The 23,769-nt window shown below is 59.2% G+C and overlaps 1 protein-coding gene across 2 annotated transcripts in view; it reads left to right on the plus strand.

Moving 5' to 3' along the window:
• The first annotated feature begins 8,778 nt into the window (after positions 1 to 8,778).
• The window catches only part of TRPV4 (transient receptor potential cation channel subfamily V member 4), a 35,700-nt gene continuing 20,709 nt past the window's right edge, over positions 8,779 to 23,769 (plus strand). Inside the window, exons 1-3 of one of the 2 annotated variants that reach the window (XM_036013791.1) lie at positions 8,820 to 8,841; positions 20,885 to 21,078; positions 23,244 to 23,657. In XM_036013791.1, coding sequence (XP_035869684.1) covers positions 23,275 to 23,657 — 383 coding nt within the window. In that variant the 5' untranslated portion in view covers positions 8,820 to 8,841; positions 20,885 to 21,078; positions 23,244 to 23,274. Of the gene's footprint in view, positions 8,842 to 20,884; positions 21,079 to 23,243; positions 23,658 to 23,769 lie in introns of both variants that reach the window. The other variant, XM_028528804.2, reaches the window with a different exon arrangement.

A 23,769-nucleotide genomic window follows, 5' to 3' on the forward strand; every position in this document is an offset into this window, starting at 1 on the left:
GGCCCCCTCTGTGATGACCAGGGGATGGGCATTCGCACTGTTTTTACTGTGTCGGATGCAATGATGTGTTCTATCTAATATTGCTAGCGATAGCAACACTACTGATCTTTCTAAGCTCCAGCTGCTCTGCAGGGTTATTTTTTCCCTTTGGGTTTTATAGAAATGTAAAATTACACCAACAAATTCACAGAATCCTGCATCTTCCTTTAAAAAAGAACTTTTCTTCGGGTCTGTAACATTAATGCGACTGGGAAGGCAATTTCTTCGTGGAAGGTGGGGGTTTCCCAGGACAGCCTCCTTCACTCCTCGGTACCTGCCAGGCCGCTGGGGGCACTGCGGGTCCCCAGAGACAAAGCCAGCAGACATCTGTGCCTTCCCTATCTTATCCTCGCCAGAGTTCTGTCTGGGGCAGGGAGGAAGGAACACACATTGAGCGCTGACTGTATACTGGGCCCTGCACAAGCACTTAATGCACCTCATTGCACAACCAGCCTGAGAGGTGGGCATCAGGAGCCCAGTGTATCCGAGGAGGAAACTGAACTCCCCAGGGGTGGGGCGAGAGGACTCACTGGGGTGACCCAGCCAGGACCGAGGGGCGCCAGGGTTTCATGTCTGATTCCGTATCTCCCCTGTTCTACCGCCCCCTCCTGCAAGGGCAGCCTCACTGAGCCAGGTGAGTCTGATCATGCCCGGAAAGGGAATGAGCCCTAAGGCTTGACAAGGGTTAACTCATTTACTGACTTCTTGATTTATTCAGTTAAACCTCACTCACTGAGTAGTTGTTCAAAACATTGTAATCGTCTCTGTTATAAACAAGTGACTGAAGTTCATTCCACTGCAAAAAAGGCTCAGTTTTCTTTCTTATGACTTGGGAATCTTGCTAATAACCCACCTTACAGGTTGTGAGGCTTAAATGTTACTATTTTTTAAAAGGATTTTGTTTATTTTTAGACAGGGGAGGGGAGGGAGAAAGAGAGGGAGAGAAACCACTGCGTGGTTGCTTTTTGCATGCCCCTACTGGGAACCTGGCCCGCAACCCAGGCATGTGCCCTGACTGGGAATTGAACTGGTGACCCTTTGGTTTACAGCCTGTGCTCAATCCACTGAGCTCCACCAGCCAGGGCAAATGTTACCATTTGTAAAGCAATTAGAAATGTCTGAAGCATAGCACGTAGCCTTCGTAAGTGTTAAATGAAACTGCACGGGTATATCCATGTGCTGTGGGGTGCATGGCGACTGACAGAGTCTTGGAGCTCTGGCTCTGCCACCGAGTAGCTGAGTGGCCCCTGGACAAATCCCTTCAGCTCTGATCCTCTTTCCTCGTTTGTACAATGAGGACCCCAGTCGTTCCTAGCTCACCGCGTCAGTGAGACTGCCTGGGCTGGCGTGGACTGAGAAATCGTTCAGTGTCACCCATCGTTCCCAGAGGGTGGGGGAATGGGCGAATGGAGGGGAAACATAGCCGTGGGTTTGTGCGTTGGGTGATGAATTCCCGGGTTCACTCTGCCCCCGCACGCTGACCGCCTGCAGCTCCCGCGGAGTCCGGTAGGTGGCGCTGCCGGCACTGTGCTGTGGCTGTGACCGCGGCCTTTGCAGGTCTGCCCCTCCCAGCATCCCCAGCCTCTGGCTGCAGTGTGTTACCCACCATTAGCGTACTGGCGGTTTTCCGAGGGCTAAATGAGGAGCTCCGTTTGAGCCCTGTGGGAAAACTTGGAGCCTCTCAAATGGGTGCTGTAGGCTTGTGACTTCAAGCCAACCCATGTGTGGACAGCAAAGGAGTGTCCTGAGTTAGTACCCTTACCACCATCACCACCACCACCTCACACTTGCTAGGTCCAAGTGCAGGTGGTTTCTAGTGCAGGTCTCTAGCCTTGTCCCAGTGCAGGCAGGGCCCATGCCACCCACTGACAGGAGCATGACGGGAAAGGTCATGCATCTGCCCTGGTCTGCTGGGTGATTCTGGGTGAGACCCTTCTCTCTTCTGAGCTTTGGTTTCCTCAGCTATAACATCAGGGGACTGGGCAGTTTAAAGCTCCTCCCAGCTCTGACAGTCTACCATGGACCATGTGTCACTGTAACCAGCCCCTGGTTTGCACTCATAATTCCAACGAGGTCACTCACCTGTTTGCTGAGCACCTGCCATGAGTGAGGCCCTGGGCTAGGCCCAGGGCTCCTGCAGGGCCAAGACAGGCAAGGCCCTGCCTTCCAAGGGGCTCACGATCCCCTAGGAGATATTTGGATGGGAGAGGGCAGGCCAGAGGGCCTCTCTGAAGAGGCGATGTTTGCGCTGAGACCTGAAGGGGGAGAAAGAGCAGGGCACGGAAAGAGGCTGGCTACAGGCAGTGCAAAGGCCCCGAGGCAGGGGAGAAAGCAGCACGTTCTAAGGACAGAGAGAGGCCGGAGCGGATGGAGCCTGGGGATCAAGGGGTGGGGGGATAATAAGGGATGAAACCTAGAGATGCTGAGGCCAGTGTGAGTTTGGTGTCTGTTCTAAGACCAGGGGAAGTCATAAGCCTCTATGAGTAGCGGGGGATAGAGCCAACTCACAGTTTGAAAAGCTGTTAGCTGGGATCCTGGACTCAGAAAAGGGGCTGTCCCTCTCCTGACCCAGTGTCTGCCTCTTCCTGGCTGGGAAGGTTGGGCCTTCATTACCTCCACATGGGGGCAGGGGCACCCCAGGCCTCTGTGAAAGTCACAGGCCTCTTTCCAGAAAGGGCCCATATGCACCCCTCTCACAATGCCACTCACTATTCCAGAGTCCTTCAGGACCCCTGGTAGCCCACCCAGGACCCTGCTGAATTACTGGGACCCTGCTGACACCCAGGCCTAGGTTCTCTCCTTCCTCTCTAGGCCACAACTTCAGTCAAAGGCTATCTTTGAAATGCCCATGGCCAGCTGCGGCCTGGCCACACCCACAGGCCACCAGGCCGGCTGCCCGGCTGCCCGGCAGATTGCAATCACGGCAAGTGGCTGAGTGGCTGTGCCCATGACAACAGTCCTCTGTGGGGGCAGGGCCTCCTCTCCACCTGGCCTCAGGTTTCTGCCCCAGGGAGAATTCCAGAAGAACCTCATTGAAGGTCCCTGGCAGGGCAGGGCCTCTGTCTCTGGGCCAAAGTCAGCTACTTGCAGGACTCAGGTAGACGAACCAGCTGATCGCCTCTAGCCACTTTCTGTCCTCTGGGTAAAGGTGGGGAGATGTGATTTCCGGGACGCTGCTGTCCATTGGGGCAGGAAGACCATCAGACCCCAGGCCCTTGTGACTGTGACCCTGGGCAGGTTCCTTCCCCTCTCTGAGTGTGCTTCTTCCCCTGTGGCTGGAATGAATACTTGAGGATAAGTCTCCCTGCACAGAACTGCCCCCCCCAGATCTTATCCAGGCGGGTGCCAGCAGGGCTCCCCGAGTCACAAGTGAGGGGACTGAGGCACACGGGGCAGTGCAAGGTGGCCGCTGGAGGGGCTGCAGGGTGCCACTGAGCTCAGATGGTCCTGGGTTCAAATCCTGACTCTACCACCACCAGCAGGCACCTCAGGCAAAGGGCTTTCACCATGGGGAAGCTCAGTTTACCCATCTGCAAAAAGGGCTGGAGAAAACCCACCCCTCTGAGGGCCATGAGAGCTGGGGGCTGAGAGGCCCAGCACCCAGTCTCGCCTCACATGGTGGTGTTGGCTGCGTCTGCCAACACCACCCCAGGCTCCCAGGGACATGGACACCATTTTTGGCCTAAGCCAGGTTCTGGAGCTGGGAGGCCACCGGCCGGGCTGAGGGAGTGCCCGCAGAAGAGAAAGAGGGGAGAGGACAGAGGCAACACACTGCCTGGGCGTCTGGGGGAGAGCCGGGCCCGGGTGCCTGCTGTCCCCTGGACTCAGGGGTTCCCGTCTGTGAGATGCAGACGATGCAAGGGAACACCAGCGCCAGCCGCACAAGATGACCGGGAAGGAGGATGCTGCGTGGTGTAAGGGAGAGCGTGCGGCGAGGGTGACTGTGCTCCTGGGGGTGTCAGCTAGTCTCAGGTGTATAGTGACCTTACGGGACAGTTTACCGAGCATTCAGGAGCACTAGCGTGTCTGATCCCAGCTGGCTGAGGTCGGGGCGGTCACCAGCCCCATTTTTCGGTGAAGAAGTGAGGCTCAGAGAAGCAGAGTCACCTGCCCTAGGTCATGCAGCTGAGGCCTGGGCTAGAGCCACACCCACACATTTTCCTCACCTGAGGATCTATATTTATTGATTTTAGAGAGAAAGAGGAAGGGCCGGGGAGAGAGAGAAACTTCCATGTCAGAGACTTCGATCGGTTGCCTCCCCTCTGTGCCCCAACCTGGGATTGAACCTGCAGCCTTTTTGGGGTACGGGGTGATGCTCCATCCAACTGAGCCCCTTGGCCAGGGCCATACCCGCATCTTTCTGATTCCAGAGAGACCATGTTTTGTTTTGTTAATCGTTTGTAACGGCTGCATTGAAAGAAATTCACATGTCGTACAGTTTCCCCATTTTCCCATTCAGTGGTTTTTTATACTCACAGATTCGTGCAACCATCGCCGCAGTCAATTCTAGAACATTTCGACACCCTAAGGAGAAACTCCAAACCCTTTCATTATCCCCCGTTTAAACCTCCCCGCCCCCAGCCCCTGGCAACCACTGAGCTCCTTTCTGTCTCCATGGATCTGCTTTTTCTGAGCTTCTCACGGACGTGGAATCACAGAACTTGTGGCCTTGGACGTCTGGCTGCCTTCCCTGAGAGTCATGTCCTCAGGCTTGTCCCTGTCACAGTGCGTGCCAGGACTTTGTCCTCTTTTTAAAAGATTTTATTTATTATTTTTATTTTATTTTTTAGAGAGGGAAGGGAAGGAGAAAGAGAGAGAGAGAGAGAGAGAAACATCAATGTGCGGTTGCTGGGGGCTGTGGCCTGCAACCCAGGCATGTGCCCTGACTGGGAATCGAACCTGCGACACTTTGGTTTGCAGCCCGCGCTCAATCCACTGAGCTACGCCAGCCAGGGAGACTTTGTCCTCTTTATGGCAGGACACTGTTCCAGTGCAGGGGTGCACACATTTTGTTTCTACAGCCGCCTCTGTTTCTGTCTCGGGCCACGATGAATGAATAATGCAGATACGTCCCAAGTGTCTGTGGGGTCAGGGTTTGCATCTCTCTTGGCCAGGTCCCTGGGAGGAGAACTGGGGCTCAGACGGCAACTGTGTTTCGCCTTCGGAGGAACTGCCGGATTGTTTCTAAAGGGGCTGCACGCACCCTTTTCTGTTCACCTTTCCCCCAGCGGGGCCGGCCAGCAGGCTCTGATTCCACCACATCCTCCCCGACACTTGTTACTGTCTGTCTTTTTGAGATCATATCCTTACCGGCTGTGTGACACTCTAGAGTCCACTGGGCTCGGGTTCAGATCCTGCCAGCTGTGGGGGTCTCAGGCAAGTGGCTTGTCTGTGTCTTTTTCTAGAAAACAGCATAAGTGAGGGCGGGCTGGGAACCAAAGTGTCCCAGGTTCGATTCCCAGCCAGGGTACATTCCTGGGTTGCAGGCCATAATCCCCAGCAACTGCACATTGATGTTTCTCTCTCTCTCTCTCTCTCTCTAACTCCCTCCCTTCCCTCTCTAAAAATAAATAAATAAATAAATAAATAAATAAAAAGAAAACAGCATAAGAACGCTTGCCTTCCAGGCTGTCAGGGGATGGGATGGGTGGGTGGCGGCATCAGGGCTGTGCCACGTGCAGAGGGAGGTACGCACGTCTTGTTTATAGAACTGGGTGACTAGAGGTGGGGTGGGGGTGGAGACAGGTGCGCCAGGTGTAAAGTCCCTGACGGGCTGACCCATCTGGTTCACCACCTCTCTCTGGAGCCTGGCATTGAGTTGGGCATACAGTAGGTGCTCGCTAAGTGCAGGCTCTAGGTGCTGCCCAGGAACCCCTTTTGGTGCAAACAGCTGAGCCCACCGTTGGGCTCCGCGGAGGACCTCTGTGGGCCCACAGCCCACGCTGCCTGCTGCCTCCGCGGGTCGGACTCTCAGCGGTGCTGGAATTTCTTCCTTCCCTAAGGGGAGAAGTTTTCTGTCAAGAGTCTCTTGTCCTCCCAGGACAGCCTGGAGAGCCTCCCCAGCGACCAAACCAGTCAAGTAGCGGCAGCCACATCCTGGCAGTGGGCCCGGCTCACGGTTCTTGAGAACAGAGAGTGCTCGTTCGCCAGGGGCTGGGGAGGGGGATTCCCTTTCTCTTCCGACTCACCCCTCCCCTGCTGTCAATGAACCAGCCTTTTTTTTTATTGTGGTAAAATACTCATATCGAGGTTTGCGATCTTAAACCACTGTAAGTGTTCAGTTCAGCGGCATGAAGTGCACTCACATTGTTGTGCAAACATCACCACCATCCGTGCCCATGAACTCTTCATTTTGCAAAACTGAAAGTCTGTATTAAGCCCTGGCTGGCATAGCTCAGTGGATTGAGCACGGGCTGCGAACCAAAGTGTCGCAGGTTTGATTCCCAGTCAGGGTACATGCTTGGGTTGCAGGCCATGACCCCCAGCAACTGCACATTGATGTTTCTCTCTCTCTCCCTCTATCTCCCTCTCTTCCCTCTCTAAAAATAAATAAATAAAAATCTTAAAAAAAAAAAAGACTCTTTCAACACGTTTGCCCATTTCACTTTGGGTGATTTATGAATGCACCTGCTCACACCTTGCTGAGTGTTCAGCAGTTTTTGACCAAAAACGGCATGACCCCTGTGACCCACCCTCCCTATTTAAAAAAAAAAGAAAGTCTGTACTCACCGAATGGTACCTTTCTATTCCTCTCTCCCTTCAGCTCAGTCAACCAGTAGTTTTAAAACACCTACTAAGTGCCAGGACCTGGTCCTGCAGCTGCAAATAAGACAGTTATGGTCCTTGCTTCTTGGAGACGGATACCCATTTTTCAGATGAGGAGACCGAGGCACGGAGAGGGAGGGGCTCCCATCTAATCAGCAGCAGGGCAGAGTTTGAACCCAGGCGTCTGGAACAGAGGCTCGGATCCAGGCCCCTGGCCCAAGACAAGCCACTTCCTCAGTGGCCCCGTCTGTGAAATGGGGGTCAGGAAGGAGCTGGGTTAAGGATGGTGAAGCTGACGGTTCACCCCTTGTCTCCCTGACCTTGGAGAAGAGGCAGCACCGTGCCCCAGCCCCTTCTCCTCCAGTCTCCTCCAGTAACTTCCTGTTGGCTTGGCTCATCCTTGTCCATTTCTTTCCAGTTGAGACATGCCTCTCTGCAGAAATGGGCCCCAGGCTATTCTGCCCATCACTCCCCTGCTCCTCAGCCTGGCGGGGCCCCAGCCCCAGGCTCTCCAGCAGGGAGGCCACCCTTTAGGCCTCGGGAAGTGGGAGACAGGAGGGACCTTCTGTTTACATTCCTCACCACAGCCAGATAGCTAGCTGCCTGTAGGCTCGATTTAAGACCCTGGACTCCCTGGCTGGTGTAGCTCAGTGGATTGAGCGCAGGCTGCGAACCAAAGGGTCGCCAGTTCGATTCCCAGTCAGTGCACATGCCTGGATTGAGGGCCAGGCCCCCAGTGGGGGCCACATGAGAGGCAACCACACATGGATGTATCTCTAACTCTCTTTCTCCTTCCCTTCCCCCTCTCTAAAAATAAATATATAAAATCTTTAGAAAAGAGAGATCCTGGAATCGGAGAGGGAAAAGGTTCCCTTCCCCACGCCCTCAAGGAGGGAGCAGCTTTTGGAGAGGCCACATCCCCTCCAAGCCTCAGTTTCCCATCTGTGAAGTGGGCACAGCAATCCCGACCTCACATGTTGGTCCGGAGAAGGTTTACTTGACACCCCCACCCCATGCTCAGTGAGTTCATCATCAAGGTTCTTCTTCTTTTTATTTTTTAAATGTCTCACACTGGCGGTTTGAACACACCACTTTTGCCCTGGCTCTCTCTTTCCAAGAATTCTAAAACTTCACGATCTTCCCAATGGGGGCGGCAGCTCAATGGAATAAACACACAGTCGCGCTGAAAAGTACGTGCCTAGGGCTCCGAGGGCTCCGCACAGACCTGGTGCGCCCAGCGTTGTCCCCGCGACCGTGAGGTGACATGTCTACACCCCGCTCTACAGCAGGGGCACTGAGGCGCAGAGGCCAAGGGACCGGCTGCTCAGCCGGTGAGTCGCAGAGCCAGGCTTGGGCTCAGGGAGAGCGACTCTGGAGCTCAGGTACATGAGGCTTCCAGCCAGTCTGCTAGGAGTGAGCTGCCAGAGCTACGGAGGTAATCAAGTGGCTGGAGGAGCAGATGAGTGTGCAGTGGGCTCGCCTTTGCCATCCAGTAAAAGCACGGGCACGGAGCTCCTACTGGCTCCGTGCTCGCGCTGGGAAAGAGGTGAAGGAAAGGAGCTCACGTTTGCTGAGCCCCAGGCGACCCACGCAGACCTGTCTGCATTGTCCGCTGAGTACACGAACGAACCAACGAACGGACTCCTGGGTCGCTGCGTTCCCAGACGCGCGAGCAGTGCCCAGGTGGCCGAGAGAGCAGCCCAACATCTCGGGAAGCCAACCAGAGCCCTCTCCAAGAAGCGCCTGCCCCTCCACCCGGGGATCGTGATGCCCGTTTTCTGGGTGAGGAAACTGAGGCTCCCGGTTCCCCCCCACCCCCTCCCCCCCTGCAGAGGCTGCGGATCCGACGGCCTCCACCTCGGGCGCCGAGTGGGCCCCGGAGCCGCGGGTGGGCGGGGTGCAGGCACGGGGGCGGCGCGCGGCGGGTAACCTGAGCCGGGGGAGGAAGGACGCCGCTGCGGGCGGGCGGGCGCCGGGCGGGCCGCGGGGACTCAGGAAGCGCAGCGCTCCCGGCCGCCGGCGCCGTGCGGTCCCGAGGTGAGTGCCGCCCGAGCCCTCGGGGCTGGGGCAGTCAAGGTCCTCTCGCGCTCCTGGGGACGTCGCGGAGGCGCCAAAGGCTGTCCGGGGGGCGCAGCGCGGGGCCCCGTTGGGTTCCCTTGGGCCGGGCACCACTTCCCGGGGTTCAGTTTTATCACCTGTGAAATGGGGCGCTGCCGGGGGTCCTGGAGGTTCCCGGTCTGGGGGAGGGAAGGTCGGGTCCTCAAGGAAGCCCCGACGCCCGCTTGGGAGGGCATCGCCGTTTGGGGGTGCTTCCAAGAGGGGGTGGGTGGGGGTGTGCCCAGCCGGCCCTCGATCTCGGAGCAAGCTGCAGAGAACTTCAAGGGCACTTTTGGTTACTGAGTCCCGGAGAGATGGCTCTTCCCCGGGAGGCAGGAAAACCTTTAACCTCCGGCTGTGCGGAGGAGACGGCCGGGAGGTCCCGCGGCCCAGGTCAGGTCAGGAGGGCGGGGGCAGACCTCCAGCGCCCTGACTTGCCCGGATACCAACCAGGGCCGTTGGCTGGGCTGCTCCCCCCACCCAGTTGTAGACGGGGAAACTGAGGTTCGGGTCGGGGTGTAGCCAATGGAGTTTAAATCCAGGGCTATCCGGCTCCAGAGCCCTGCTGCCTGGTACCCAGGGGTGCCCTGGAAGGGGTGGGGTTGGGGATGGGGATGGGGTGGGCCCACAGCTACTCTGGCTCAGCTTCTAAAACTAGAGCCTTGGGTCTGGGTGGGGGTGGGGGTGGGGGCACGAACCCCTGAGATCCTAAGCAGACGACTTGAGTGAGCTTTGTCCTGGGATGCTAGGAAATGTTTGAGGGTTTTGGTTTTGCCACTTCAGCTCCGGGGCGTGGACAGGGGGTCTAACTCAGTGACTGCTTCCGGAGGAGGGTGAAGCGGCGGCTTCCTTAGAGAGGTCAGGTGGAGGGGTCAGGCCCTGTCACCTATGAGGGTAAAAGTGGGGCCTGGGTGGAACCTGTGTGGACCAGCTCTCCTCTCTGCCACCCACTTCCGCGTCCCCGAGCGAGTCCCCCCGTAGCTGTCTTCTGTAAATGGGGGTAGCACGGGGTGCCCCCGGGCTGTGGAGAACCCCGATGACCTGAGAGGAGCCCCCTACAGTGCCTGGCGCCCACTTGGAGCTCAGTGCCGGTGGTCTCTGCCCAAACACCTTCTCCACAGAAAGGGATGAAAAAGGTAATTGGCCACGTCCACCTTTCTCCAGTTCATTCTGTTTGAGTGACAGTGGGGACCAAGGAGGCTGGGGATCCCTCTTTTCCACCTTTATTGGCAAATCAGGGGTGGGGGAGCTTCCCAAACAGGTGGCAGATGGCACTTGTGGGCCGGTCAGGTTCAGGTTTTGCAAACCACGTGGGGTCATTTTGAAATGGAATAAGTAGGCGAGCAGACCTTGGCCTTGCAGAGCTGAAAATCGTTCTGTTTGTCTGGAGTGTGTGATGTGGACAGGGAGGGGAGGGGCTCGGACAGCGGGGGTGAGGTCAGACCCAGCAGCCCCGAGAGTCCAGGCTGGGAGGACCGGCCAGACATGTGGTGTGGGAAGGTCCCCCCGGGCCACCGAGTGCGGGCCAGGCAGGGAGGGCGGTCCCCAGGCTGGGGAAGATGTCCAGGTGACAGATGTGAGGCCCCGGGTGGGGACTGGAGAGGGGCCGCTGGAAGGAGATGTAAGAGGGACAGAGATGCACAAGGTCGGCCTCGCTGTGCCTGGCACGTAGCAGGTGCTCAGTAAACCCTTATGGCCCGGCTGAGTGACGGAACACATCATCATGAGAGAGGGGAGTCCCTTGAGTTCTTCTGTCTGTTTCTGGAGACGGGGGTCCCACATGGAATGGGCACCTCTTCCCCTCCCAGGCCCCTGACCTGCTGCCTGCCTCAGTTTCCCCCATGCGACTCTGGGAAAGGCACTCCAGGTTCTTCTCCAAGTCCTAGGACCCCAGGGAGCAGCACCGAGTCCTGTCACATGCAGGGTCGGGGGAGCCGGGAGAACCCTTCACGCCAGCTGGCCCTCTGGAATGCACTGCCTCGCTGATTTGGAGAGGAATTCACCTGTTAAAGATTAATTCAGATCTCTCGAGATACCTACGGTCCCGGGCCCCACAGTGGCAGCTCTGAACTCTGGGCACAAGCTTCTGCCTGGCTTCCACCAAGTGGGGGCTGCATTTGTGGTCATGACAACGGTAGCGAGCATTTGTTTATTGAGCACTTACTATGTGCCAGGCCCTGAGCCAAATACCCTTGGCACATTTGGATACAAACTATGATTGTACCCATTTTTCAGCGGGAGGAGCTGAGGTCTGGACAGTGAAGTCGCTTGCCCAGGGTCTCTTAGCTGGGAAGGGGGCAGAGCTGGGATTCCATTTCAAAATCCATGCCCTTGACTTCCGAGCTGACCTGCCCCTGTTTGTCTGGCTCCGCAGTCAAGTGGAAGACGCTCTGCGGTACCGAGACAAGAACCCGAGCTGTTCAGACATGGGCTCCACCCCTAGGCCCGCTCTGCCCTCCCCAGGGGGGCCCCCCGGCCAGTGACCTGGTCTCTTGGAGCCTCGGTTTCTCAATCCGTTGCATGGGCTCGCAGTTCCCACTTTGCAAGGACAGCCCAGGCACGCGGATGGGGCTCCAGAGTGCCATCTTCTGCCTCGTCCTGTCCGCCGACCTGTTCCAGGGCACGTTTTCCTCCAGCCCACCCGTCCCTGGGGTGTCCTCCCCTGAGCGACCCTCCATGCCGGGCGGGTGCACAGAAGGGGCAGGGGCAAAGCTGGGCTTGCGTTCGGGAAGAGGCCGATGCCTGTCCAGCCGTGCAGTGTTCACGGGCGTCAGCTAAGGGCCGGGAGCCGTCAGCGTTTCCTGCTTCCCTGAGTCAATGCCGATGCTCCCCGCCAGTCCCCTCTCTCCCGGGGCCTCGGTTTCCTCGTCTGTAAAACCGAGACGGTGATGGTACCTGCCTTGTGGGGTGGTGTCGGACTGTCTTTGGTGCAACTGACTGTTTAATTTATAGCCCATGTCCAGTGCCGGTGTTCACTTAGGTGGTGTCGTAGCCTTGCCTCCCCTGGAGGTGGGCAGGGGCAGGGAGGTGGACTCCCGTTTACACCGCAGAAAACAGGCTCGGGGAGAAGCAGCTCACCCAGGCGCGCTTATGGCAGCGCTGGACAGGAAGCCGGGTCCGAGTGGCTCTGGCCCCCTCGGGTCCCCGAAAAGCCCAGTGTCTGGCTTAGCATCCCTCCTGGAAAGCCACCGTGGACACACCCCTCTTGGAGTCTGTCCCACCTCAGGTCACATCTCGGTTCTGCCGCTCACTGCTGTGTGACCTCAGGAAGGGGCTTAACCTCTCTGTTTCCGGGACTGCCACCCGGGGTTTGCTGGAAGTCGGAGCTTTGCCAGAGTGAGGGGGATTTGGGGGATTCCAGCTGCCACTCCTGCCCTGGCTGGCAGGGTACCCCTTGCCTTGGGCGCCCTCGGGTCCCTGAGCTGGCACCCTGACTGGCAGGAACAGCGAAGGGCGGCCAGGCCCTTACTTCATTGTGGCTCCGACTTCCTTCCTGTCTGGGAGCCCTTTCCGACCACTGGCCTCTCCTTTCTGCCCCAAGCCTGGGTCACCGCTGGCCGTGTGACCCCAAGGAGCAGATTTCCTCATCAGTCAGGGTGGGTCACAAAGACCATGCTAGGGGCATAGGAGCCCCGCACCCCATAAATGCTCACACACACGGCTGCTCCAGATGAGATCAGCTCACAGGAAAGGCCACAGAAGGAGGTGGGGCCGGAGGGCGGTGGTGACAGGTAGGCCGTTGACCAAATGGGAATACTCTCCTTTTTCTTCAGGGGTGAGTAACGGCTGCCCTGCCCGCCCCCCGCCCTGCCAGCCCCCACACAAAGGGCTGCTCAGTCTCACCAGGCTTCTGTTTTTCCTGAGGGTGGAGTGGCCTGGGTTACACCCAGCTGACCAGGAGGGCTGGCCACCTTCTGGGAAGCTCCTGGTGTATGTGTGTGTGCGCGGAGGGGGCACTTCCAGTGTCCACGTCAGATGAGGCCCACGGACTCGGAGGGGACCCCAGCGGGCAGGAGGCCAACTGACCTCAGGCAGGAGGCCTGGGTCTTGTGCCTTCCCTTGGCACGGAGGAGAGGCTGGGAAACACACAGACATGGGGGGGGGGGGGGGGGAGGAAGGGAAGCAAGAAAGGAAGGAAAGGAAGGAAGGGAGGAGGGAAAGAAGGAAGGAAGGGAGGAAGGAAGGAGGGAAAGAAGGAAGGAAGAGAGGAAGGGAGGAAGGAAGGAGGGAAGGGAGAAAAGAAGGAAGGGAGGAAGGAAGGAAAGAAGGGAGAGACAGAGGGAAGGAGGAAGGAAGGGAGGGAGGGAAGAAGGAGGGAAGGAAGGAAGGAAGGGAGGAAGGGAGGAAGGGAGGAAGGAAAGGTTGAACAGACAGATCACCAGGCAGGGGTGTCAGAAAAACCACCTGCTCGTATTCAGGCCCTGGCTCCAAGATGGAATGAACTTGGGCAAGTGTCCTGGCCTCTCTGAGCCTCAGTTTCCTCATCTGCAGAAACGGACTCACGACAGGTGTTGTTCTCTCTGCAGGGGGCGGGGTGTTGGTGTTCATAGTAGGTGCTCAATAAATCAGCAGTGAGAGGGTGCGGGGGGAGTTAGCCAGTTAGTTGGGGAGAGGTCTGGCTTTGGAGGTCTGTCTGCCCCGGTGAGAATGACTAACTAAGCTCGTCTTTGACTCGTTTGATTTGTACCCATGAGCCCCTTTGCTCACTCACCCAGTCACTGGTTTGGTCACTCGGCAAGTATGTCTTGAGCAGCCGCTGTGTGCCAGGCCTTGTTCTAGGTACGGGCACTCGGCGGGGACCCGAGGGGCTCGCGTCCAGGTTCCCGTCATTCCGCATGCAGGCAGCCCTTTGGGGCTGACGTCCACCGTGACCCAGAAGCCCAGAGGCGGGTGCTCCAGTTCCCTCCCTTTTAGAAACGAGGAAACGGGCTCAGAGAGGCGAAGCGATCTTCCTGGGGTCACACAGCTACTAAGTGGCAAAGCCAAGCTTCGAACCCCAAGTCTGTGTGCCTGTGGCATCTCTGCCCCCCCCTCCCCCGCCACGGTGCTGGCCATCCTGTGAGCTCCAAGGGCCATGGCATTCAGCAGGGTGGCCCCGGACGGAGGGCTTCATAGACCCCGAAGGGATGAACTCAAATGGGTTTCAAACCAGGTGGCTGGCATCCTGGCCTCCTTCCCTTCCTGCTGGGTTGGGACCTCTGCTGGGTCTCTTGGTCTCCGTGAGCCTCGGTGTGCTCATCTGTGAGTTGGGGTAACAGGAATGCCCACCTCAGGGGGGGGGTGAACGTGAACTCGCTCGGAGCATGGTAGGTGCTGGGTACATGCAGCCCCCACCTCCATTCCTCCGGCACTTGGTTCATTCGTCTGGGAATGAAGACAGCATTAACCTCCAGAGTTATGATTGGATTCAAACAGGTAGGAGGTGCGGGGCGAGCCGGCTCTGCTGATGGTGGGGTTTCAGGCACTGGCCTGGGCCCCGCTCTAGGCAGTTAACCAGCCTGCTGTTGGCCCAGGCTGGTGGTGAGGCGCCGGGGCTGAGGGAGGACCTCACACTGCCTTTCTGTTGCCTCAGGCTCCCTTCCCCGGCTCCCGCCCAACCCATTCATTCCGTCTGCTCTCTCCTCTGGGGGTGGTTGAGCTGTGAATGAGGTGGAGGGGTGTGTCTGTGGGTGGGTGGGCGTCCTATCCCCGAGGGCCTCAGTCTCCCGGGTGGGAGACGAGCCAGCACCTGTCCTGATCGCCTCCCAGAGGTGGCGAGAGGAGGAAGAGAGGACTCGAGAAAACCCTTCCTCCCAGCCGAGTGAGCGAGTGAGCGTCCGGGTCCCAGCTCCCGCTCTGCCTGGCCTTCCCCGGGCCTCGTCTCCCAGCTATAAAGTGAGGGAATGTTCACAGCCATAAAAAAGCAGCTGCCGTTTGTCGAGCACTTGCTACATACTAGGCACTGTCCTAAACCCTTGATTTATCACACTGAAGCCTCGCAGCGCCCCTTTGGGGTAGGTCGGAGCTATCATTGTGTCTGTTATCTAAAAGCACGTCTGTGCAGCCCAACAGGCTATTACAAAGGAAACACTGCTTAGCCCTCCTGGGTGGCAGGACTCCCCCCACTTTACAGATAAGGAAACTGAGCCCAAGGGAGGAGACGTGACTTGATCAAGGCCACCCAGCCAGTGAGTGGCAGGTGGGGAACAGAACAGGTTGTTACGTGGTTCCCTGGGGCTACACAGCCCTCTCTGGGGGGGTGGGGGGGGTCCCTGTGACTGCGACTGTCCTCCAGGAGAGGGGTTGGGCCGGGGAGAGGGGGCTCCGAAGGGCTGGAGACTGCCCCCCCCCACCTGGACAAGAGTGGATAGTGGTGCCCTAGTGGGAGGAGCCTGAGAGGGTGGGCTCCTGGGGCTGTGCACTGACTGGGGGGGGGCTGGAGGGGGGAAGCGGCCCCCCGCTGAGGAAGGGACAGCATGTCCTCAAGCCCCTGCTGTGTGCCAGGCCCCGTGTGTCCCCGAGGAAACTGAGGCTCAGGGAGGGGAAGCCACTTGCCCGCCAGCCCTGGGCCAAGGAGGGTTACTGAGGTGTGATTTGCACGCATACACCTCATTTTTTTGAAAGTGTACAATTCCCTGGTTTTTTAACGGAGTGAGAGTTGTGTCGACATCCCCACTGTTTAGTTCTAGAACTTTTCATCGCCCCCCAAAGGAGCCCCGTACCCATTCGAAGTCCCTGTCCCCTGCCCCTCCCAGCCCCTGGAGACCATGAACCTGCTTGCTCTCTCTGTGGGTTTGCCTGTGCTGGACAGTTCATGTACATGGAACCCTATTGTGTGTGGCCTGGGTGTCCCACGGTGTCTGCCCTTCAAACGGAGCCACGCTGCCTCCCAGTGGCTCCCACCTCGGGGCTGGGGACCCTCGGACCTGCATGGGTGTCCATGACAGCTGGGGGGAGGGTGGTATTTGTGCACACTGTTGGAATCCCCCCAGCCAGGGGTCTGCAGAATGACCGAGTCTTTGCCATGGCTGCACTGACCTTGCCCTCTGTGGGTCCAGTGAGTCACCCCGGCCCTGCCCCGCCTAGGTGGTGTGAGCCTGAGGGGGGGCCCCCTCCTGGGTGGGGGGGGCCTGCCAGGACACTGGGGCTCTGTCTACCCTGGACAGGCAGCCCCTGTGCAGCAAACAGGAAGCGGGCTGGGCCCCGCTAGGTAAACACAGGCGGGCCGGGGAAGGTGCCCAGCGTGGCGTGATGCCCCCCGCCGCTGCTGCCGGCCAGGGAGCCTGGCAGGCAGGAGGTTTCATTTGGCCCAGGGGCTGAGGTCCCGGCGGCGGCTGCTCTGAGGTGGCTGCCGGATCCCGGGCTCTGGGCCCAGCATTCTGCCCTGCCTGGCACTCACACGTCCCCAGTCCTCAGTCGGCTTGTCCATCCGTCCTCTAATAATATTATAATGACACAGATGGTACCAACAGCTCATCCTTTACCGCGAGTGCGCGCTCTGCCAGGCACTGGGCTCGGCGTGTAGGCCTCCCAGCAGCCCACTGGGGCGGGAACCGGGATCCTTGCCGTGCCCAGGTGAGGAAACCGGAGGCACAGGAAGGCCAGGTGACCTGCCCAGGGCCACGCAGCTGGTGAGTCAGCAGGCAGTCTGTCTCCCAGGTGTGGTCCCCACCGCCCACCCAGCACCCCTTTTTCTGCCCCCTCCTTCCACACAGCTTCCCTCCTCCAGGCTCCGGTCCTTGTCAAGTATCCATCAAAGGCACAGGTCCTGGGGCCGCGTGGGTTTTGATCCTGCTTACCCCACTCGGGAGCTGGGCTGCCCCCACGAGCGAGGAGTGACTGCACCTCTCTGCGCCTCCATTTCTTTGCCTGGAAGTTGGGGGTTTGGACCGGGCTGGGGTCCTGCCCTCCTACTCCCTTCCCCATTCACGCCACCCCTCCTCCAAGACCATCCAGAGTGACAGGCGCTCCCAGCACTGTTCGTGTGGTACCGCAGGAGGCGGGGCCCCAGAGGTTGGGCAGGAGCCCCAGGCTGGGGCTGGAGGAGGTGCCTGGGTCTGTCGGGGAGACCCACACCTTCCCCTGGTCTGCCTGCCTCCTCCCCACCCACCCACTCATCTTCCTTCCGACCTTTCACCTCCCAGTGCCGCAGGCCCCACCTTTCCTCCACCCTTGACCTTGCTGTCTCCTCTGCCCTTTTGTTCCGGGTCACTTCCATCTTGTCAGGCCCCAGTCCAAAGACCCCTCCTCCTCGCAGCCTCTCCCGGCCCCCATCACCCTCTCCCCCTGCTTGCACCCTCCCCGAACATCAGGGGCCCCTTGTCTTACAAGAAAGCAAACGTTTATGAATGTCTCAATCTGTCTGGGGGCGGGGCGGCAGAAGCAAAATAGTCCCTACCTCGCGGAAGGAAAGCTGGAGGAGAAGACAGGAGGTGACAGGAAGGATAATACATGTGCGTGTAAAAGTTTAATCACGAAACGTGCTATAAAGGGAGCGCACGTCACTCCGAGAGCGAGGCTTTGCCGGGACCCCGGGGGGGTGGGGGCAGGGAGTCAGGTGGCCGGCCAGCGTGGGAGCCGCCGGGCATGGGGGTGGCTCCGGGCACGGGGGCGGCCCGGGCACAGGGAACAACCCTGTAGAGGCCTGCAGTCGAGGGAGAGCGATCCGCCTTCCCTTGGAGGTTCTTTTAGGAGGTTCCACTCCTGGGTGCCCCCCCACCGTGCCCTGCATGCAGGTGGCACTCCAAAGATGCCTTTCGGGGTGAACCAATCCCAGAGGGCAGGAACCAGGAAGATCCCGCTCCCCAAATCCCCCCACCCCCTGGAGCCGCCCCACCTGCCCAGACTTGCCTCCAGATTTAATCAGCTTTCCTTGATCACGTAATCCGGAGGATGGGATTTGGCAAATATTTGCCAGGGTTTCCATGAGGTCAGGGGCCCCCTCCTCCACCCTCTGGGTGTGCAGGGGGAGGGGAGGGGAGGGGCGGGTGCAGGAGGAGACCTCCCCAGCCCCAACCCCCCCTTGAACCCAGGATCCTCAGAGAGATGGCAGTTCCCTGTTTATGGGGGGCTTTCTCTAGGTCAAGGGCTGGACTCTGTTCCTGTAATTCTCACAAGGGCCCAGTGAAGACCCCGTGGGCAGGCGAGGACAGGGAGGCTCAGGGAGGCCCAGGAACTCGCTCAGCTCACCCAGCTGATGAGAGGGGCCCCGGGGGCCACCCCCCATCTGTCTGACGTCAGAATGCACGCTCTTCCCAGGCCCCAGGGCTCCCACCGGGTGAGAAGTGGGTTTGGTCACCCCAGGTGATTCCTCAGGGGCCGTCAGAACGGAGAGCATGGTGTGGGGACCCTGGCTCAGCCTCCTCGCCCTGCCCAGGACCCCTGCGCCCCTCTGAGCTTGGCCAGGCCTGAGCTCTGCTGGTCTGCACCGCGCTCGACACCACCAGGCCGGACTCTGCTTTCTGCCTCATCCAGCCATTTCCCCTGTTTGCCCCCAGAAGGCTGTCGGCCGGGAGGGCAGGGATGTCTCTCGGCCTCGCTCAGGTCTGTGTCCCCGGGACCTAGCACACAGTAGGTGCTCAGTAAATATTTGTTGAATGGCCCTGGCCTGGTGGCTCAGTTGGTTGGAGCATCGTCCCGTGCACCAAAAAGTTGCGGGTTCAGTTCCCAGTCGGGGCATCTACCTAGGTTGCTGGTTCGATCCCTGGTCGGGGTATGTACAGGAGGCAACTGATTGATGTCTCTCTCTCCCCCTCTCTGCCTTCGTCTTTCTCTAAAATGAACAAAATGCATCCTCAGGTGAGGGTTGAAAAATAAGTACGTGCTGAATGGGTGAAGAGGTAAGTGGCTTCTGACCCTGCTCCAAGGGCCCGGAGGTTGAGACCCCGCCCTCCGTCCATCCCGACACAGCTGTCATCTGTGTGTGGACAGCAGTCCAGTGTTTATACACAAACAAAGTGCGTGGATGTTTAAAACAAAAACATTTGAAATCGGCGGCTTTACGTGGACGGTGTGGGGACGTCCACACTCGTGCGTCAGTGTCCCCGGTGGAGCCGCTGACGCCACGCGGTGCCACGGGTAAGCCCACAGGCTGCTCACACGCATGCGAGGACTCGCAGCCTCTGCCACGGCCTGTACCCCTTCTCCCCTCCCCCCCCAAGTCTGGCACGGGGTTGGAATGTGTAATTACAGCCCACGGGGCAAATTAGAACAGGGAGTGAACTCCTTCCCGACCGCAGAGAACCGGGGAGTGTTTGGGGAGGGAGCTGCCGCAGAGCCACAGAGCAGGCCGTGTGTGTGTGTGTGTGTGTGTGCACGCGCACGCCAGTGAACGTGTGCACTGGTGTGCACACAGGCCTGAATGGTGTGATGTGGCAGGAATCCAGGGTTAGGATCCAGAGGCATCCTCACCCTGGGGGTGGTCTCAGGGCCTCAGTTTCCTCAGCTCTGAAATGGGGGCAGTAGCCCAGCTCAGCTTGCTGGGCTCCGGGGGCCTGGCCCAGGGAGGGGCCCGGGGGGTGTTGGTGGGTTTAATGAGGGCTGTGAGTGCCGCTCTGGACCTGGGTGTGTGCGGGGCGGGGCGGGGAGGACAGGTCAGCCGGGACTGTATCACCGTGGTGATGATGATGGTGATTAAAGCATTTTTCAAATGCTTCATTGGTGCCCAGGAGACACCCGACCTGCCTTCTGTCGCAGCAGCCCTGTGGGACAGACGCCGCTATTGTTTGTTTTTTATCCTCACCCAAGGACGTGCTTATTGATCTTAGAGAGAGGGGGAGGGAAGAAGAAAGAGAGGGAGAGAAACACGCCATGACCAGGGACCGAACCTGCTACTCAGGCACATGCCCTGACCGGGAATCGAACCTGTGACCTCTCGGTTTATGGGATGCTCCAACCAACTGAGCCACACCGGCCAGGGTAGATAGATGCTGTTATTGCAGTTCTCATTTAACAGGTGGGGAACGGAGGCCCAGAGAGATTAGTCTGGGCTGGTAGCAATATCCTTCCCTCCCAGGGCTACTGTGCAGCTTGAACAAGATACCATAAGGCTCGGTGTGGTGCCCGGCTCCCACGCTGTGCCGTCAGCTGAGGGCTCGGGGCAGTCCAGGCCCTGCAGCCTGCTGCCCAGCTTGGAATCCTGACTCTGTTGCCAGCCGGTTCGGGGCTGCAGGCAGTCAACCTCTCTGAGCCTCAGTTTCCTCCCTGGTGAAACGGGGATTTCAGCAGTGCCCACCTGCAAGGCACACTTCTGCAACGGCAGTACCGGTGGCCCCGTGGTCTGCATCTCTGATGGTGGCAGAGACTGTCCTTGCTTTGTAAGACGTGGCCTTGACCCGCTAGGTGCCAGAAGCCCTCTCCTTCCTGCACATTTTGACAGAGCCCCCAGACTTTGCCATGTGTCTGTGGGGGGCAGAATGGCCCCGTCAGGAGCTGCTGATCTAGGGCTGAACGAGGGTCCGGTGAGCGTGCGCATAGGCTGCTGCCTGGCATGGGGGGAAAGCCACAGCGTCCCGATAATGATGGAGGTTTGTCTCAAGGTTACGATTTCATCATAATTAAAATGCTAATGATGCTCTGTCCAAGGCTACGAGCAGCCAGTGAGTGGCTGGGAGGGGATTTGAACTGGGGGCAGGCCGACTTCAGCCCCGTAGTTGTGCAGCCCACAGAAGCCTTGGATGTTGTCTGGGTTGCAGTTCCTGAGGGGACGGGGCGCAGGTGTGGTGGGGGGTCTGGAGGGACCCTCCCGGCCTCCTCCGGCCTTGGAGCTCCCTGAGGTGGGGGTGTCTGTGAGGCCCTGCCTCAGTGGGGGAGGGGGCGCCTCGGGAAGGCAGAGGGCGTTGACAGCGAAGGCATGTGCCCAATGCCTCCTCCCCACCCCTGACCTTGGGGTCCCTAGTGAGGCAGACGGGGCTGTTACTGGGGAAGTCTGATTTTCCCCCTCAATGCCCTTACCCCCAGCAGATACCCCTTCCTGCCTCAACGCGCCCCCGCAGTCCTCCTGCAGGACAAAGCCCAGAGCTATGTGGCTGCTGCTAGCAGACAAGGATCCAGGTCTCTGTCTCCCACCTGGCTGGTAGACAGGAACTGCTGCCTCCTAAGGTCCTACTAGGTGCCAGCACTGATTGGGTGCTTCACATCGCTGAGGTCCCTAGCATCTCCCAGGAGCTCTAGGAGGAGGCGTGGTTGCCAGTGTCACAGGTGGGGAAAACCCAGGCCTGGGGACAGGAAATGATTTGCCCAAGATCACCCGGCTGCTAGTTAGCAGGGCCAGGGCCTGCGCTCCTGTCTCCTTCCTCCTTCCTCCTTTGATTATAACCCTCGACAGCCCCCCGTTTAATCCCAGGGTTGGTGCTGGGTGTGCCTGGGTCATTTAATTCTTCTTGCAAACCTATGAAAAGCGACTGCAGTCCAGGCCCGAATGACTCGGAAGTGGGCCGTCCCTCCGCACTGCTGCCCAGAGGGGGCCAGTCCCCGGTGGCGCGGGCTCTGACATCTGTGTGCCCCGCTGCACCTGCCCGCTGGGAGGGAGAGGCCTCTTGCACCCTGCCCCGCTGCACCACCTCTCTGGCCCAGGCCTTCCCTCCTTGCAGCCGCAGAGCAAACAAGGTGGGAACCCGGCTTTACTGGCTCCTCTGCTGCGGCGCTGGGCGGGAGGGGAGACAGAAGGAGGACTTTTCAGGCATCTCCCTGCTGCCTGGGTGGGATGCTGAGGGTTCCAGGAAACCGGCCCTGGGTGCCCAGCCCTGCCTGCTGGTGGAGTGCGCGCTGTGGCGGGCGGGTGCTGCCAGCGGCGGGGCCGGAGCCAGGGAGGCCTGGGTTCCAGTGCAGCTCGTCTCCCTCCCAGCTGTGCCCGCCCTCTTTTCTTTCTTTCTTTCTTTCTTTCTTTCTTTCTTTCTTTCTTTCTTTCTTTCTTTCTTTCTTTCTTTCTTTCTTTCTTTCTTTCTTTCTTTCTTTCTTCCTTCCTTCCTTCCTTCCTTCCTTCCTTCCTTCCTTCCTTCCTTCCTTTCTTTCTTCTTCTTTCTTTCTTTTCTTTCTTTCTCCCCTTCCTTCCTTCCTTCCTTCCTTCACCTTGACTTTTAAAATAAACTTCACTTTTTACTTACAGTTGATGGACGACATATTAGTTTCAGGTGCACAGCCCAGTGATCAGACGTTTACAGAACAGGCGAAGTGACCACCCCCGCAGCTGCAGAGCCCGTGTGCACGCGGTTGCACAGTTGTTAACACTTGGTCACTTGTGTCGTGTTGTCATGTGGCCACGACACCACGGGGGATGCCGACTGTGTTCCCTGGGCCGCACATCACACCCGTGACTGTTCTGTGACTGCCAGCTGTACTCCTCCATCCCTTTACTTTCCCACCCGGCCCCCCGCCCCTCCGCCGGCCTCTGGCATCCGTGTCAGAATGTGTCTGTGAGTGTGGCTGTCCCTCTGGAAGCTCCAGCTTCCTCATCCGAGAAATGGGAGCGAGTAACACCTTCATCACAAGGTCGTTTGTCCGTGTGGCACTGTCCTAGGTGTCAGGGACGCAGGAGTGAGCCAGGCAGGGGCATCCTGGGAATGGATGGATCCCATAAACAAATGGTCAGGGAGGACTTCCCGGAGGAAGGGGCCGTGGAACTGGAAACACAGACGCAGATGGGTGGGAGGTGGTCAGTCAAAGAGAGCGGGGGACGGACAGCCTTGGGCACTGGGGGTCGAGTTTGTGCAGGGGTGGGCGTGGAGGGGCACCAACTACAGCCCTGGAACCTTGCTTTCTCGTCCTGGAAATGGGGCTCAGAGTGGTGGTGCTGGGTGAGGAGGCTGAGGACTGCTGGGTTCGCTGCCAAGCGCACAGGGGGTTCGCACGGGTCTCCTGAGCACCTGCCGTGCCCGAGCTTGGGGTTAGGTGCTGTGGGTGCTGCCGGGAGTCAGGCACGGTGCTCGAACCCCTGTTTTACAGGTGCAAAGGCCAAGGCTGCGAAATGTCGGCCTGCGCACCCTCACGCAGCTGCTCACCTCGGGGCCCGGCTCTGCGCCCTGTGCTGTGGGGCTCCAAGCGGGTTGGGCTGGTCAGGAGTCCCCCTCAGCTGCAGCTGTGGGGTCCGAGGCCGACTCCGGCCCTTCCTCCTGCAGCTCACGCCCAGGGTAGCTGGACCTGAGGCCGAGTGGTGTTTCCAGGTCCCTGAAAGAGGCTCCTGTTGCTGCTGCTGCCCGGGGCTGGCGGCCAACCGCATCTGGGAGTGGCCACCCTGCTCCCCTGTCATTACAAGGGTGGCTTTGAAGCAGCTGGCAGCAGGGCTGTTTGCCCACGTGGGAAGGGGCTTCCTGGAGCTCCCCCCACTCCGGCCTGGCTCCGCCCGACTCTCCCCTGTTCCCTCGCAGGCCCAGCAGCGCAGGCAGGTCCGGGGTCGGCATGGCGGAGCCCAGCGAAAGCCCCCATGCGGGAGCCCCTGAGGGGGCTGAGCCCCTGGGGGACGAGAGCGGCACCTCTGGTGGGGAGGCCTTCCCCCTCTCTTCCCTGGCCAACCTGTTTGAGGGGGAGGATGGCACCCCCGTGCCCTCCCTGGATGCCGGCCGCCCCACTGGCTCGAGCGACGGGCGTCCGAACCTGCGCATGAAGTTCCAGGGCGCCTTCCGCAAGGGGGTGCCCAACCCCATCGACCTGCTGGAGTCCACCCTGTACGAGTCCTCCGTGGTGCCGGGGCCCAAGAAGGCACCCATGGATTCGCTCTTCGACTACGGCACCTATCGTCACCACCCCAGTGACAACAAGCGGTGGAGGCGGAAGGTCATGGAGTGAGTACTGCTGGGTACCTGGTCAGTGGTCTCCTCCCCACTGTCCAGTCCGTCTACCCGTCTGTCCACCCACCTGTCCATTCATCCGTCTATCCATTCACTTATTCATCCA

The sequence above is a fragment of the Phyllostomus discolor genome, chromosome 13 (genome assembly GCF_004126475.2).
Source record: "Phyllostomus discolor isolate MPI-MPIP mPhyDis1 chromosome 13, mPhyDis1.pri.v3, whole genome shotgun sequence".
NCBI lineage: Eukaryota > Metazoa > Chordata > Mammalia > Chiroptera > Phyllostomidae > Phyllostomus > Phyllostomus discolor.